This window comes from Orcinus orca, chromosome 17, assembly GCF_937001465.1.
Source record: "Orcinus orca chromosome 17, mOrcOrc1.1, whole genome shotgun sequence".
Taxonomy (NCBI): domain Eukaryota; kingdom Metazoa; phylum Chordata; class Mammalia; order Artiodactyla; family Delphinidae; genus Orcinus; species Orcinus orca.
In genome coordinates this window covers 77,695,727-77,713,468 of record NC_064575.1, presented here as the reverse complement: position 1 = coordinate 77,713,468, position 17,742 = coordinate 77,695,727, and the positions used below count along the sequence as shown (strand labels likewise).

At 44.7% G+C, this 17,742-nt stretch overlaps 1 protein-coding gene across 3 annotated transcripts in view; it reads left to right on the top strand.

Moving 5' to 3' along the window:
* Positions 1–17,742, top strand: part of ADCY8 (adenylate cyclase 8) — a 218,765-nt gene that overhangs the window by 76,773 nt on the left and 124,250 nt on the right. For all 3 annotated transcript variants that reach the window (XM_004265316.1, XM_033419778.2, XM_033419777.2), the window contains exons 4-5: positions 8,221–8,332; positions 15,699–15,826. In XM_004265316.1, the coding sequence (XP_004265364.1) occupies positions 8,221–8,332; positions 15,699–15,826 (240 nt within the window). The remainder of the gene's footprint in view (positions 1–8,220; positions 8,333–15,698; positions 15,827–17,742) is intronic.

The window sequence follows — 17,742 nt, the reverse complement described above, 5'->3', positions numbered from 1 at the left end:
CTGGTTGACTTACCACCTGGCTCCCCTGCAGTAGGCTTGCCTGCCTTTACGTTTTGAGTAGGAAAGGCAAAAGCCTTTTACACTATGATGGGAAAAATAATTCCAGAATGTGATCTGGAGGCCTCAGGGGTGTTCTTTATATTCCGTATAAGTGTCTTTAAAACAATACCAGAAAAAGGACTACAGCTTATTTTTCTTTTGCAAACATACTTTTGGTCACTCATTCACCCATGCATGCATTCTGCATCCACTGACCCTTCCACCCATTCACACACCCAACCATCCATCCCTTCATCCATCCATCCATCAGTGCCCTCTCTTTGCCCAGCACTGTGCCAGACAATATACCTCTTCAGTGAGACAGACCTGTTTAGAATCCCAATGCTGCCTCTTCCTTGGGTATGACCTTGGGCAGTTTACTTACCTGACTCTCAGAATCCTTCTCTGTAAAAAGGGCGCTTTAATAGCCACCTTACAGGGGTTTATGTAGAGATGTGAGTGAAGATATATACAAAGCACAGGACTGGCATAAGCATATAGTAGAGCATTAAGCATGTTGTAGATTGTTTCAGACATATTTCCTCGTTGCAAGCAGAAAAAGAATCCAGCCCCGGCTGATGTAAAAGAAATGTATTGGAGGGCTACATGGGGGCTCCCAGAGTCACTGGGGAAGGACGGAGAGGCGGGCTCAGGAAATGGGCCGGGAAGAAGAGGAAGGCACAGTCAAAATCACAGCAGGGCGCTAGGCCAGTGAGGACGCTGCTTCCACTCTACCTGAAGAATCTGTTCCTGAGGAATCCGTTCCCTGTGCTACCAACCCTGTCCCAGACACAGCTGCCTCCTCTGCACACAGAATTCCTCCGCAGCCCCCAGGATCTGGACTGGCTGCCTTTGTCCTGCCCCGCTCTCTGACCCCCCTACCTCTTTGCATCTCAAGTTAAGCCTGAGGCAGATGTGTCTGACTGGCTGAGCCCAGTCATTCCCCAGACGTGACTAGGATGCAAATATCTGACATTTTCAGCTTGTACAGGAGAACTATATCTCCCTCCCACCAAACATCATAGGGTGGGAATTTCCCAAACATAGGGGAACATCTGTACGTTGAACAGCTCTAAAAATGACCAGTGGTACCCCCTTAGTTCCTTTCCTCCTAACTTTGGTAGGAGGGAAGAACAACTTTTCCTTCTCACCGGCACCTCTGGGTGTTTTTCTGGTGTGCCAGGGCACTTATGTGAATGCAAGTCTAGCAGAAGTCTTGATTCTAACGCAACCTTTTAGCACATGTATCTGTGTAGGTCATTCGGGGTCTCATCCAAGAATTGAGCTACACTGGCTTAGATGCTTGAGTTTGCAAAGAGCCCCTTGTCAAACAGCAACTCTAATAAAAGATGCACTCCAGGTCTAGGAATTTGTCCCACAGACAGTGGGAACTCGTCAATACCAATTCTAGAACAACGGGCTCAAGGCAGTACTAGTCATTATAATACAGTGTGAGGTTCTATTATTAAGTAAGCAAAGGACAGTAAGAGATCATAAAAAGAGGAAGACCCGGGGTGGGGATGGAGGTGCGTAGAGAAACATTCCTAGAAGGGGTGATCCTTATTTGCCTTCTTTGAAATTGAGTCTGCCAAGTGAAAAAAAAAAAAAATCAAAGAAAGGAATCCTAGGCAGAGGAATCAGCACAAGTGAAGGCAGAACACTGAGATAAAACTAAGAAAAATGCAAAATATATATCATATATTTGACATATATGACATATTATGAAATATGTATTGACAGAGTATAATGATTCATATATAATTATAATGGTATGTAATTTAATGAAGTATAATGAAATAAGACATATTATAAAATATATATGACATATTACAAAAGTGTCTGTCACCACGGAGAAAGAGGAGGAAAAAAAAAAAAACGGCCCTTCATAAAGAAAAAAATAAACAAGCCTGCACACCCACATCAACCTACTTGGGAGCCTTAAGTTCATTAAAAGGCATGTCTGGAGTTCTTCCTGCACTTATCAGTTTTCAGTGCTTCCCTTAGTGAAGAACAACTAAAGTTACTTCTGCACCCTGCACCCTGCCCGTTTATCTTAAATCATTGAACTGAGATTTTGTGCTCCAGACTCTTTTCCAGAGCTTCGCACCGCACTAAATTGAGATTGCGTTTGCTGCCCTGCATTCCCAGTGGTCTCAGCTCGCAGTGAAGGAGCCACTTCTAATGGGAGAAGAATATGCAGAGGTCCTGGCAGCTGGAGGGGCCCCTCCCAGCCGTTCACAGAGGCAGTGGTGGCGAGATGCCCACAGCCCCACTGGTCCTGGGAAGATGCACTCAACTCGGGGCGGTGGAGCCCCTCCTGCCCATTGCAAGGCTGCTGGGTGCTAAAATAGGACCAGAGATGAAAAATGCAGAGGAGGATGGGCCTTAGCCCGTGTCTGAGAGCAGAGTCGGGCCGGCTGCGACACCCTGTTCCCTAGCCCCCAGAGCACACCCACTGCAGGAAAGGGAGCATTTTTGAAACCATTTCCCATCCTGTCACTGTCTTTGAGGAAACCCACCTGGTTCATTCTTTCTTCTCTGTTGCTTTTTTGTTGGTATGGTTTTGTGACCTTTCCCTAAAAACAGTCTGCTATAAATGTCTAACTCAGTCCTGTTTCATACAGCTCGTTGCATCCTGTCCGGGTAAGGTGCAGTAAGAGGCGCCGCGCCTGGCGACATGAGTGGCCGAGAGTGGACTGGGGCGAGCGGATCAGGGTTTTCATCCCAGAACGCTTTGCATGAGTCCCCTGTGAGACTTCGGTTGCGTCATTTCATCTTTCCGGATCTCCGTATCCTAATCCAAAACCCAAGCTGCTTGAAATGGACAAAACATTTGGACTGTCAAGTCGATTTCAGCTACAAACATATGAGCCTTCACCAGATTCATTCTGGAGCTCCACATGGCCACTCGGCTTTTTATGAGAAGCCATTTGGGCTTCCAATCCCATCTGCCCAATTCCGCTTCTCTTTCCTTATTCCCCATGTAGTTAAGGCATTTCTTGCGCTAGTTAGGGGAATGCTCTAACAAATAACCTCTCAATTTCAATGATGTAAACTCAATATAATTCATCCACACAACTTCCCCTGGCTTATATTCCCTGCCAGTGCGTGATTCAGGGATAAAGCCTCCTGCATTTCATAGCTGTATCACCCCCTTGGGCTTCAAAGTTGTTGGCATTCAGCTCTTGGAGAGAAAAGGGTAGAAAAGGCACACCTGCTTCTTTACCACCTCAGCCCAGAAATGGCATCTATCACTCTGCTCAGATTCCATTGATGAGACCTGATTCCATGGCTCCACCTCGATACAAGAGGGGCACAGAGCCCCTGCTAGTGGTCTTTGCTAGTGAGAGGCAGGCATGGATTTGGTGGACAGTTAGCTTCTCTACCAGAGCTCCCTGCCCCCGTTCCTTTTGCCCCCAAACCCAATGCCATGTACATTTGCACACATTTGCTGGCATAACTCAGTCTACTCACTTTCTTGAATGACTGTTTCTTCCCAGCCAGGCCTGTCAACATGTACAGTCATCACATTGAAGCCCAATCCGGCCTCTGTACCCTGACCCCAAATTAAATCTCGGAGACAGAGTTTTGGGTGAAGTAGAAAAGAATAGCTTTATTGCTTTGCCAGGCAAGGGGGGCCACAGCGGGCTCCTGCCCTCAAAACTGTGTGTTCTGACCAACCTGGAGGGGGTAGTGAGGAGTGTTATAGTAACGGCTCAAAGAGGGCGTGATCAGCTAGTGGACATTCTTCTGATTGGTTGGTGGGGAGGTAAGTGGGAGTCGGCATCATCAACCTTCCGGTTCCACCCGGTCTGGGGTCTGCATGCTTGTGGGCAGCACACAGTTAACTTCTCCCACCTGGTGGAGGTTTCAGTATCTGCAAAACAGCTCAAAGGTGTTGTTATGTGTATCCCTTGAGGGGGAACCAGGACCCAGCCCCAAGGCTGCACTATTGTTTCTTGACTGTTCCTCCCTTGTCTCGGCATCCCCTCCCTTCCCTGATTAGCAGCGGTTTGAACCTGCTAGTTGGAACTCAGGGAAGGTCATTGAGGCTGAATGAAGCCTATTTCCTATAATCAAGAAATGGGGGACACAGAAAGGCTTTTGTGCCCAGGAGCCCCACAGGGTCCTGCTTGGTTTTAACATTGGCCTTGCAGACTACCGTTTCACATACAAGCAAAATGCAGTTGAGTGGAGCTAGAGAACTTGGCTTTGGAGGTCTGTTTGTGTGGCCATCTATTAAACACTCTCTGATTCCCAAAAATTTCCACAAGGAGTTACATACTCTCCACTTACTGAGGACTATGCCGTGATTTACAAGTGATCTCCTTTCAGTAATCCTGCAGAGTAGCTTTAATGATCTCTGCTTTATTATAAAGAAAATGGAAGCTCAGAGTGGTTAAATAACCTGCCCAAGAACACAAGTTAGGAATAAAAGTCTACACAGGGCTCGTGTTCCTAATGAGTCTAGTGAATTCTCCTTGAGGACTCTGTTTTCAGAGTGACTAATAGGTAACATAGCTTATTTTTAGCCAAATAAACAACTTATATAAGCAAATTAGATTTGACAATTAATATGGCCTCTTCGGTATAGTCATCTGGAAGATTACAAGTTTATACCTAGAGTCAAAAGAACTGACCGTGAGCCCAGCACCTGGGGGGAGCAGAATGGTTTCTGCTTCTTGTCTTTTGCTCAACAAACTCTTATTGCATAACTATGACTTAAACCAGGGCTTCTCCATCTTTAAGGTGCACACAGATCACCTAGGGCTCTTGTTAAATTCTTGTTAGATTCTGATCCAGTGGGTCTGGGGCAGGGCCTGAGATCTGCATTTCTAACCAGCTCCCAAGAGATGCCAGCACTGGCCATAACCACACTCTGAGGAAGGAAGACTCAATTCTGAAGATTCCTGATGATTCAATTCAGGAAATATACCATGAGGCCCACCATGTGCTGGGGGATGAGATACAGAGGTAACTCTCTTCCTGTTCTTCAGCTCGTGGATGGAGCACACTTTGCACACATGATTGTGTTACCAAGTGATAAATGCCATGACAGAGGGGAGCACAGGCTGGGCAGGAGGCTAGAATAGGGGTGACAGGCTATGCTTAGGGAAATCTCCATAAAAGTAGAGTCTTAGCATATGAGTGGGGTCTTAAAGGACAAGTAGGATTTTAATAGGTAGCAACAGGAAAGAAACTATGCCAGGGAGCAGGTATGTCATGTACAAACACCAGTGTATAAAGCACAGTGTGTTCAGAAGACCGCAAAAAAAAAAAAATTCATGATTTTGGAACACTGAACACATCTGAAACTTTTATGCCCTTTGCTCTCAGGGAATCCCATCTCTTCTTTCAATAGACTGCATGTTTCATAAGGGCTGTGGTGGTACTTTCTGTTCTCCACTGTATCTCCAGTATCTGATATATATAGTAGGCATTCCATTTATTAGCTGTTGAATGAATTAATTAATGAAGCTGTCCTGCCATAGACAGATAGATATTAATAGTTTGGGGCAAATGGATCCATAAAGTGAGTAGTTGGATTAGATGATCTCTGGACCCTTCCACTTCCCACCTGCCATGATGATGGCTTACTTCAGAGGTGGTATTACTGTAGTGATAAACAGTGTAGATTCCAGAACCAGCCTGCCTGGTTTAAATCCTAGATTTTCATGTCTGTGGGAGAGTTACTCAGGCTTCAGTTTCCTTATCTGTAAATGGAAATGATCATCCTAGGTCCTACCTTATAGGTTGTTATGAGGAATGAACGAGTTCATACGTGTAGAACTCTTAGAGCATATCAAGTCCACAGTTAACAGTCTGTAAGTATTGCTGCTACTATTGTTTCAGGTTTCTGTCAACAGGAATTCTTTTAGCCACAAGTAACAAATAATCCAGTTAATGGTCAGACTCTCTTCCTTCTCTGTTACCTCTTTCTCTCTTCCCAACCATTCAATCATAGTGCACTTTTGTACAATAACGATGGAGAGAGCTAATGCATTTACGGAGCACTTACTATGCCAGGCACTGTGCTAAACACTTGCTACCCACTAGTGAGGTAGGTACTACAATCATCTTCAGTAGATAAAATAAAGTATTGGAGAAGTTCATAGTATTCATAAGTGGTGACCTGGGGTTTGAACCCCAGTCTGTCTAGACTCAAATCCTATGCATGTGACCAGCTACTATGCCACCAGAAAGCTGTAGAGGACAGTGGCAGTGTACTGACCCTGCCAGAGGAAGCCTTATACATTAAAAATCTAAAGGTATCACTCCCACGCTTAAAACCCTTCACTAGCTTTCCATCATGTTTAGGGAAAAGTCTGTATTCATCAACCTGGCTAATCAAGCCCTTCCATATTGTTCCTCTGCTCACTTCTCTGACCTCATCTCTCTCTCTCTCTCTCTCTCTTCCTTCCTCCCTCCTTCTTTCTCTCTTTTTTTTCTCTCCCTCTTCCCTCTTCTCTTCCCACCCTCCTTGCTCAATACTACCCTTTGACTAGCTGTCCTTGAATGCTTGCAGAACCCTGGTCCATTTGCCTGTTCTTCCACCAGACCCTAGTATGTGCTGATCTCTCGCTAAGAGCAGCCATTCATTTACTCACTTTACCCATCAAGTCCCCGAGATCCTTCAAGACTCAGCCTGGACTTTGCTTCACTAGAAAACTCCTGATCCCCCAATGGCTGGTCATCCCCAGTGTGTGTCTTTTTATCACAGTCGTCATTGCCTATGTTGTTTCTGTCTTTCTCTTTGTCAGCCCAACTCCATTCCCCATACTCTGAGCATCCTGAGGACATGCACTGAGGCTTCTTTATCATTTAATACAACTTCCTAGCACAGTGCGTAGCTGGTCACATAGTAGATACATAAATATTTGCTAAAATAATTAAGGCATTATCTAATTAATTAAAACAGTAGTTTTTAAACTGAGGTCTAAACATTCTTAATGAGAATCTGAATGGGCTTCTGGGAAGGTACAGATCCCTTGAAATGAAGTGCAAAATTTTGAATACTTGTACATTTTTTAGGAACGAGAATCCATAAAAATGGAGACAACTTTAAGAACCACTGAATACCAGGGGTGACCAAAGGAAGTCAATGCACATTCCACAGTGCCTTCCGGCTGATTCACCTATTTCATTAAAACTAGTCACACCAATGGTAGGACACCATTATTTTATGTAACACCAAGAAAAATAATCAAAAAGTTTGACACACTGCAGAATGCCGTCAGTTTCAGAGATGATCAAACACGAGAATCAAGAACATACGATACACTTTTTGGTGTTCCATCCTTCCTCTCAGCGGTGTCCCTGTGATTGCGTCAGTCCCTGAGATGGTGTGTTAAGGTGGGTGGAGCAGTGCCCCACCGTGCAGTTCAGCCACGTGCACGATCCCGACTCTGCCCCGGGCTACTAGTAAATGTTGAGCAAGTTTCCCTCCTCTCTGAGCCTCACTTTCCTCATCTTCACAATGGAATGAACAGTCCCTTCCCCACAGGGTAACTGGATGGATTAACAAGACAATGTTCATTCAGTGCCTTGCGTTTATAAGGCTTTCAAGGACTGCCCCTTCCCTTCCACCTAGCCATATGCATAGTATCAGACCTCACCTAACTTAGTAAATGTGCGTTTCAGTTAATTAATTATTCTGCCTAAGGTCTCCCAGGCTTGCTACCTATTCCCACAATTTTTGGAAAATGCCTAACTCTGTTTGCCTGCCGTTTTGGGTAGAGTATATGTGTGTCATTGGGCTGAAGATAACGAGGTTTCGCATTCTTCTGTCCCCGTGTCCATTTTGCTCTGTGCTCATGCAGTCTGCTTTGCAGTTCATTGTGAAAATGTAGAGATAATTCATAGTGCTTCATTTTGCTTTCCACAATAAATTGATCTATTCCTAGTGAAAAATTCCCTTTTGTGTTGTTTGCGTTGCCCACACTCCACAGCCCTGCAGAGGAAGAAGGGCTTTCCGTTGCCTATCTTGTCCTTCCTGAACCCCTGGGTGGACTCTCTGCTGAGATGTTTGTTAAACACTGAGGCATTCCTTGAGACCTCCGTGGCAAGGAGAGCTAAAATCTCAGACCACACTTGGTTTGTTTGAATCGTGATATGTCTCCCAGGATAGATTAAAATATTAATGTGCTTTTCTCCCCACCCGATCCCTTCCCTGTTGTCCAGTATTCTTTTTGCAGATGTCAAAGGATTTACCAACCTCTCCACGACCTTGTCCGCCCAGGAGCTGGTCAGGATGCTCAATGAGCTCTTTGCTAGATTTGATCGACTGGCCCACGTGAGTTGAATTTAATTGCCCCCTAGTCTTTGCAGGAGTGAGGGACTGCATCCGGAACGAGGGAAGAGAGGGACTCAGCCTTCATCACCAATGTCATTACCATTCCGCATCCTGACCCCAGACGTGGATCCTTGACCCTCGCGCTTGCTGGGGACCGATGCTAGTTATTCACAGGTCTCGGACGGGAGGTTTGTCAGATTTTCCTAGCTGAGAGACAGCTGGTTGAGTGACAATTAAACCAAAGTCCTTTTTAATCTGCTTTCCATTTCCCCCTGCCTGTGGCCGGGCACCATCCAGCTGCAGCCTCAGGGTTGCTTCATGCAGGAATGACTGCCTGAAGTTTCCCAGCCAACCGCGGCCATCTGGAATGAATTAGTCTCTTCTCAAGGACCAGTGAGCTACTGGCCCATCCCGCCACCATTTTGTTTGACTTAAGAGCTGTGTTTTTAGCCGACCAGGCACTACCTTTCTTTTTCTGCTGGCTTGGCCAGAGCTAAAATAGAGAAGAGGTTAAAGGGAATGAACGTTTGCCACCAAAACACAGATTCCTAGTCCTCAAGCCACTCACATGACAGAGGAATGTCACTGTCATGCTATATTTTAGAGTGGGTTTGGGGTTCAAATTGGCATGCCTTGACTTCCTACTTTGTAAAGGGTGTATACTAGTGTCCATTTCACAGGCTGTCCTGAGAGTTTAATGAGACCGCATCAGTGGGAGTTCATTGTTAGGTTATCAAAATGTCCTATTTTAAGGCTGCCCCACTCCAACAGAGATCCATTCACACTTGCATCTGAGCACCTAGTAGGTGTTGTGTAGGTAATATGGGAATAACTAAAACACACTTACCCCTTAGAGCTAAGTCTAGTCATGGATACCTAAAAAAGTCATCAATGTACAATGTGCTATATGCCGTGATGAAGGGAAGTCTAGAGTGCTACGGGAACACAGAAACAACATATAACCCTTGGATCAGAGAAGACTTCCGGGGGACAGTGATTCTTAGACTGGGTCTTAAAAAGGAGAAAACAAATAGAATACCGTTCATCAATAAAAAGGAATAAATCACCAATACCTGTATCAACATCAGTGAATCTCAACTGCAATATGACAAGTGAAAGAAACCGGACACAAAAGGCTAGACACTTTATGATTCCATTTGTAAGACATTCTAGAAAAGACAAAAATTATAGGGACAGGAAAGAGATAAGTCATTGTCAGGAGGGATGAGTGGTGGAGGGAGTGGACTGATTGCACAGAAGCATAGGGTGAGGTGATTTGGGGAGTGATCCGGTTGCTCTATATGTGAGTGTGACTGTACACATTTACCAAAAAAGGTAAATTTTATTGTATAAAAATTATATACCAGGGCTTCCCTCGTGGCACAGTGGTTGAGAGTCCGCCTGCCGATGCAGGGGACACGGGTTCGTGCCCCGGTCCGGGAAGATCCCACATGCCGCGGAGCGGCTGGGCCCGTGAGCCATGGCTGCTGAGCCTGTGCTCCGCAACGGGAGAGGCCACAACAGCGAGAGGCCTGCGTACCAAAAAAAAAAAAAAATTATATACCAATTAGGTGTAAAATTGAGGTGAAGAAGGCAGGGAAGGTTCTTGTATGCAGAGGGGAAAACAAAAATTAAGATGCTATATGTGTAGAGAACCAGAAGAGATTTAGCACTGCTTAAAGGAAAATTCAAGGTAGAGAGTGGTAGAGGTGAGGCTAGAAAAATAAGCAAGGACCTGCCAAGGACCCTGCATTGTAATCTGTAGCTACTGGACAACTATTGAGTAGGAGACTGACATGAGCAGAAGAAGAGGTGGAAACTGAGGTCTCCTCCTGTTGGAAGGGTTGGATTAACCTGAAGGACTAGGAATTTGAAGGTGGGGAAGAATGTGCACCATTTCTTTTTATTGTTGCTTCAAGGGCGGTTGGTGCCAGTTACACATAGTTATTCTACGTTACTTCCTGGTTCTGAATATTTCTGCTCAGAGACACTAAGATGAACAAAAATGACCCTCCAAAGTGAACTGAGAGACGTGATCAAGGTCCGTCACTCCCACTCTACCCCCTACCCCATCCCTACCCACCCTAGTGCATCAGTCAGTTCTACTCTAGGGGCTTCTATGGAAAAGCTTGAGAAACTCTGCCAGTGAAAACAATTCTACTCACCTTGGAATGAGAAAACCTACTTTAAAATGTTTTTGCCCCCAACCTTAGGCAAATCACTTAACCAAGTGGGTCACAGACTTTGCTTCTGTGTAAAAGGGGATTGGACTTGCCTTTTGTGATATCTTTTAGCGTCAAAATTCTGTGGCTTTATGATGATCTCTCTCTGCCTTGCCATAATTATTTGCTTTAGATTTTCATTATGTCGTACATCTGACAGAACCCACTTCCCATGTAAATATCATCCATGGCACCTTCCCATTTATCCACTGCATTACTATGATGCAGGCAAAAACTTCAAAGCCTTCTATTAAAGATCCTCTCAGTGTGGTTGAATTCCTCAGTGCCTTTGTGGCTGCTCAAAGCAGAGTGTTTTTGACCCTTTCTAGTGCCCTTGGCAAACTCTAGTAACTTTTGATCTTTGATCTTGTTTTAAAAAAATAAAGTAGTCCTGGACTTCCCTGGTGGTGCAGTGGTTAAGAATCCGCCTGCCAATGCAGGGGGCATGGGTTCAATCCTTGGTCCGGGAAGATCCCACATGCCGTGGAGCAACTAAGCCCACGAGCCACAACTACTGAGCCCACGAGCCACAACTACTGAAGCCTGCGTGTCTAGAGCCCGTGCTCCGCAACAAGAGAAGCCACTGCAATGAGAAGCCCGTGCACCGCAACGAAGAGGAACCCCCGCTCACAGCAACTAGATAAAGCCCTCACACAGCAATGAAGACCCCAAAATAAATAAATTAAATAAATAAATTTATAAAAAAAATAAATAAGTAAATAAAGTAGTCCCTATCTACTCCTCTCCCTAACAAATTAGGAATGAAAAATATGTATGCTATTATCGCGGCTTTAAAATCAACATCATTACATCTTAAGCCTTGTTTCAGATTGCTGACAAAACGGGAAGCAACCTAAATTATTGTTACAAGGAACAATTCCAACACTATGGAAAACTAATCAATAGATTTTAAAGAATGAGATAGCTATTTCTGTACCGACATAGAAAGAATTTCAAGACATGTTGTTGCATGATAAAGCATGTCTCAGATCTATAAACATAGTATGATCCATTTATGGCTAAAGAGCATGAAAAATGGTGCATATATATAAACATAGAAATGTATATATTAATGCATAACAGCCTCTAAAGAGGGGAAAGGAGACCAGGTTTCCAGGGTGTGGTGTGTCTGAGGGGGAGAGGCTACTAAAGGAGACTTATCTACAGTTTCATTTCTACTAGGACAATATATTCATGTGTTAATTTGTATAATTACAGTTAGATACAGTACTATAAAAATTGTCATGATTTCTAGTATAACTTTTTAAAGTGCATTCGTAGCACTAATGTTTTCGTTCTGAGAGTCTTTTTTCTTTTCATTTTTTTTTCTGATTACTAAAGCAATACTTGTCCATTATGTAAAATTCAAACATCAAAGATAGAGACAATAGAGAAAGTATGTATCCCTGTAATCTTACCCCTCCTCAAAGATATAGCCATCTTTGATAATTTGGTGCCTATATCTCCTCGGTGTTATGTGCATACATGGTTTCATAAAGTCTCTGGATTTTTTTCCAAGATTTTTAATCATATCAAAGCCATCAAGATGGGAGGAAAAGGATTATATTAAGACTTACTCGATAAAATTTACAAGACCCTCACCCTACTTTATTTTTCTTTTTCAGTATCTTTTTTCAAAGCAACCTGGCTTTTTTAATGTGAGTTTTTCAAAGCAGTTTCTGGTAAAAAGTAGTTGCTTGGATATTACTGTCAAATCGTCTGACAGCTCACGGGAATTGATCAGAAAAATGTGTCTGCAAATTGACAGAACTTGACAGACGAGAAGACAGGCCTTGCATATTTATATTTATATATACATACATGATTGGTATATATACACATATGCATATATACCTACCATTTATATGGGGCCCACAGTTTTTCAAGGAGGCTGCCAGCTTCACCTTTTGTTTAGAAGAAAAATGAACCCTGGGTTACAAACATCTTCACTTTCCAAAGGGTAATGAACTATTTTACAGATCTCCTTCCAAAACACATTTTTGTCAGGAGATCTACCATTCTGGTCTCTGCCATAATTTCTGCAGTTTTGTAAAGAAAGAGCATGGAGTCCCAAAGTCAAACAGACATGCTGTGAATTCCACTTCTGTCTCTCACTTGCTGTGTGACCTTCACTTCCTTAAGCCATCTGTGAAGTGGCACATGAGTCAGAATGTGGTCGTAAAGACTAAACAAGATCAATATAATGCCTTTAACACATAGCCCGGCACATAGTATGTGCTCAATAAATACAACTGCCTTTCCCTAAAGTTTTCCAAAATGTTTTCACCTCTGTTTGCATGGAAAAATCACTGATTTGGAGCTTCTGAATATCATATATAATCCATATCCATTACTTTTTAGCCAGCTGCTCTGTGGCCCAGGAAGTTTTCCATCTGTCTTACACTGAAATTTTCATATCTAAAAACATGGTCTGCCATGTTCAGGGTTATTGTGAACTGAAAGGAGAAAAGATAAGGCACAGCATTAAATGTGGAGAAGACTCTTTTCAGGTTAGCTGTCACTGGCATTGCTAGTTGATGACCATGCTTACTTAGTTATGTATTAAGGGCAAGGGGACCATTTTCACATGCGTCACATATAGGGAATTGAAACCCACTTATCAGTGGCTTCAGTGACTTATCGAAGGTCAAACAGCTGGTAAATTTGACTAGAATGCGGAGGTCTGATTCTTAGACCAAAGTATTTCCTGCTCTACCCTTTCCCTCCCCCTCCCCATTGTCAACAGGGAGGCAGATCTCTGTGCTGACCAGGCTACCAACAGCCCCAGCACGCTCTGCCCCAGAGACCATCTGAAGGCAAAGTGTGGTTGACTGAAGTCACCAACCCCTACCTCCCAGCCTCAGTGTTCTCCCCTGCAGAGTCAGAATAAGGGATTTGCTCCTTTGCAAACAAATGGTAGGAAGTTTTAACTTGTGGCCACATGCGAGATACATATATGTATATGCATATAAAAACTCGCTACATTGCTGTAGGATATACACAACATATATATATACAGCAGTATATGTAGTATAAATATGTACAGCAATTGTGTGTGTGTATTTATATATATATATATATATATATAAATACACACACACACACACACACACTTCAATGTATTGAGTTTCTATCATTCATTTCATTTAGTGCCAGGAACTTTCCTTTAGTCCAAGAATATGTCTTTTTACTTTTTTGGTGTTAAAAACGCCCTTTCTTTCATAAAGTGATGGGGATAGGTGGTAGTTTGGTTGTTATTTTTGTATGTTGATGGACTTTTCATACTTCCTTGGCAAAGCACAAAACTGAACTCTAGAGAAGCACCTTGGACCTTCTGGGTTTTTTAAGCTTGTCCCGTGGACTCCACAAATCTGGAAACTGCCAGGACCAATGGGTCAGGTCTCCCTAGTTCCATGCTGGCCATAACAGTCTAGAGTGTCTTAGAAGAAACAAGTGAAGGTCTTGAGCTTCCCTTTTTGCTCTCTTACAAAATTAGTTGCATTGAAGCAGCCAATAGATAGGAACCACACACTCCTAAAAATAACCGCGGGATAGCTGTGCCTGCTATCAGCGTTCTGAAGATCGCATCTGTGCCCATTTGGGAAGGTTGGCAAGGCCCTGGAGATCTGATCCAGACAGGGAAACACCAGAGCCAGTTCTGATTCTCTTTTCCCTGTCTGATATTTGTTTTTTATTGGGAAAGTGATTTCACTTGTTACCCAAACATGATGTCCCAACGCCTGATCAGATTAGGAAACCAGCATGGTGCTTCGTAACTTGGCAGTACCAGGGCATCCACTGTGCTGCTGGCATCTCAAGTAGGCCCCTTTCTGTCTGCAACTCCCCTCCTCATGCCCTTGGACTGTGGTTTCCCAAGGACAGCCCCTAACCCACAAAGCCATAGACCCACAGGCACCTAGGGCTTCAAATCTAGAAGACATCTCAGAGTCGTTCCGTCCCAACCATCTACCCAAGGAGACCTGGAGAGAATCTGCCTGTGTCACAGATAGAAATGTGAAAGAACGAGGACAGGAGTCCAAGTCATCATCATAGAGATGGGTGACATTAATTTAACGCCCCATCTGCTGGACCCTATACTAAGCCTTCACATGCCTCATCTTCCTACATCTTTACAATCACACAATGAGGTCCTGTTCTTATCCCCATTTTATAGATGAGGCAATGGAGGCTCAGAGGTTAAGTAATTTACCTAAAAACACACAGTGAGGATGGGGTGGGGGGTCTAGGATTTGATCTGCAATGAGACTCCTCAGCCAGTGCTTTTAGCCCCTGTGCTCTACCGCCCCAAGTTCTCTTTGCTCTGTAACCTGCAAAATCCAGCCTATTCCCTTCCAATATGAAAGTATGCACCATTTCCTAGGTACTTGTTGCTCTTTGAAACTTTGTAAGGATCATGTCTTCAAGATTGTGAATCCACCAAACAAACAGGTGTCCTGCCTCTCACTGGTGAAGTGATCAGGATAAAAATTGTACCTACCTCCAGGTTCTTGCGAGGGTGCATTCTGTTTAATATATAATAGGGGTTGTTTTAATCATCTTTGTGTCAGGGACAATGCTTGCTTTATGATAGATGCACACCTGATATTTATCAGTGAGCAAGCATGTGAATCAGTAAATGAGTACAAGTATGTACAAGACACAGTCAGCCCCTCTTCTTAAGGTGCCAGTACCGTCGTTGGGAAAGGACTTTATGTTGAGTTGGAACAGTTGGCATCCCTAAGTGATTTATTTTTTAAGTGCTTATTGTTGAGCTAGCAACTGATATAAACTGTTAATCCGGAGACATGTCCCGAGAAGAGATACATCAGTGGGAGGAGGACTTGAGTGTTCAGTGTTCCACGGGGGATTAAGATCAGAAAGCTACCACATGGCAGAGCTGGGATATGGCCCTGTATCTGTCAAACTCAAAATCCAGTGTTTTTCCATGACTCCGTTCCACCACTGAGCCCTTCAACTCCCCCCTCCAATTTCCTGGGAAGAAAATAGCGGCGCATTTCAAAGGTAGAAGCCCCTGATCCCAAGGTGCAGGGCTGCTGACCCGGCTCCCCTCTTTCCTAAGGCTTTCGGAAGCACTTACCCTTCTGTTGACTCAGTCCTTCCCTCTCCCCCCTTGTTCCTTTCAGGAGCATCACTGCCTTCGCATTAAAATCCTGGGAGACTGCTACTACTGCGTTTCGGGACTTCCTGAGCCCCGCCAGGACCACGCCCACTGCTGCGTTGAAATGGGCCTCAGCATGATCAAAACCATCAGGTAATTTGGGACCTTCTCCCTAATACCCGAGCCTTTGATGTGCTTGATGGGAAAGACCAAAACCACCCCATCTATCCTTTGCGGTCGATCATGTGTACGTTGAAAGGTGGAGCTCTTTGACTTACTTCATGAAGACTGTATACCCATTAGTTCTCCCATAGGAACCGCTAGCTTCATTATGTTCTAGTTACACCCCTTTCAATCCTTTGTGCAACACATTTGTTTGACCAATGTCCTTGTGGGGATACAGCAGTGAACATGGTGAGCATAGTACTTGCCCTCAGGGAGATTACAGTGCAGTGGGAAAGATAACTGCATAGACAATTCCAATACGGTACAATACGCTCTGAGACGAATCAAACCAGGGTGCTCGGGGGCAATAGAGAAGTAACAGTTAGTGCAATCTGGGGTGCTGGAGAAGACTTTCCAGAGTACACATGTCTAAGCTGTTACCTGAAAAGTAAGACATTAGATCCTGGAGGTGGAGTGGAGCGCTTGGAAGATAGGTGGCCATGTGCAGGATTCGGGCTGTGCTGTAGTGGCAGCTGGTGGAGCCTGGGGTGGAAATGGTGGTGACAGGTAGACGGCACCCTGGGAGCATGCAGAACCTGCAGGGCCTTCTAAGCCGTGCTAAGGGGTGCATTTTATCCTAAGGCCAACAGGAATCACTGAAGGGCAACCTGGCCGTCTTCACGGGTGTGCGGCAAGTGCTTTTGGCTTCGGTGAGTGTAGCTGACAAATAGAGGCTGAATCAAAGGGGGATGAGCTATTGCGGTCAAGGACTTTGGAGCTAGGCTGTTCATGGCTTTGGGACAGAAGCTCAATATTGCCAAAGCTCCTCTCAAGGTTCCAGAATGTTTGCAGATCCTCCAAGCATCACATCTTCCCACAACCACAGCAAAGGGAGTAAAGAGTGGACATATGGGCAGAAATCTCCGTGGATTATGTCTTCATCTTATAAGGGAAGAAGAGCACTGTTGGAGACAGACCAGAAGACGCTCCTCGTGCACTCACACCTGGGTTGTGTGGTCTATCAGGCATCCGTGTGGTGCTCGGGAATGTCGGTCTGGATTCAGGTTCAGCCAGGACAACAGCCCCTGCTCCGCACCCACCAAACACACACCCTCCACTGTAAGCTCAGCTTGCCTGCTGGTTCCCAAGAGCAATCCAGGAACAGGCAAGAGGAATCGAAGGAGTTGGACTCTCCCCTTCTAGAACCAGGCCACAGCCAACACAGTGTGCCTGACCCTTCTACTTGCTGACAGATCCCTGACTTTATTCAGGTTTCAGGCAGAGTTCTGTGGACATTGGGAAATGCTGTGAAGTCCCCTAGTTAAGAAGAGGGCACAGAAGCCCTTTTCCTAAATATGATCCTGTTCTATTGACGTGACACTGGTCATTTCAATACTGAGTCTGAAATCACAGTCTGGGTGGGCAGATATGCCCCACGGGTGGGCCCTCAGGGTCCCACCTCTGGAACTTACCCACAACCAGGGCCTGATCAAGGCAGTGAGGTACTTTGCCATGAGGTATAGGATGAAAATCCAACCATAACCATCCCTAAGACCAAGTAGGCAGGTGGAGAGAGGCTGGAAATGTCCACTCTGCTGTTGCCCCCTCTTTCACAGAGATGCAGATGTTTCCCCCAGTAGGGACCGTGGAAAAGTAGCCCACCACTCCCACCCAGAGTTTCCTTTTGATCAGCCTTTGGTAGATGGAAAAGGCTGCAGAGGCTTCTTGCTGTTAATTTGGACACTTCAGAGTCTTGCCCTGAAAACTAAGATGAATTGTGATATGTTGACTGGTTTCAAGGGAGGCAGTGGGACCGACACCCAGAAGCCCCAATGCCTTGTACCAACTCTACAGCTGATGAGGTGTGCAAACGCTATTCTGTCAGTAAATCAGTGCGTCGGTCA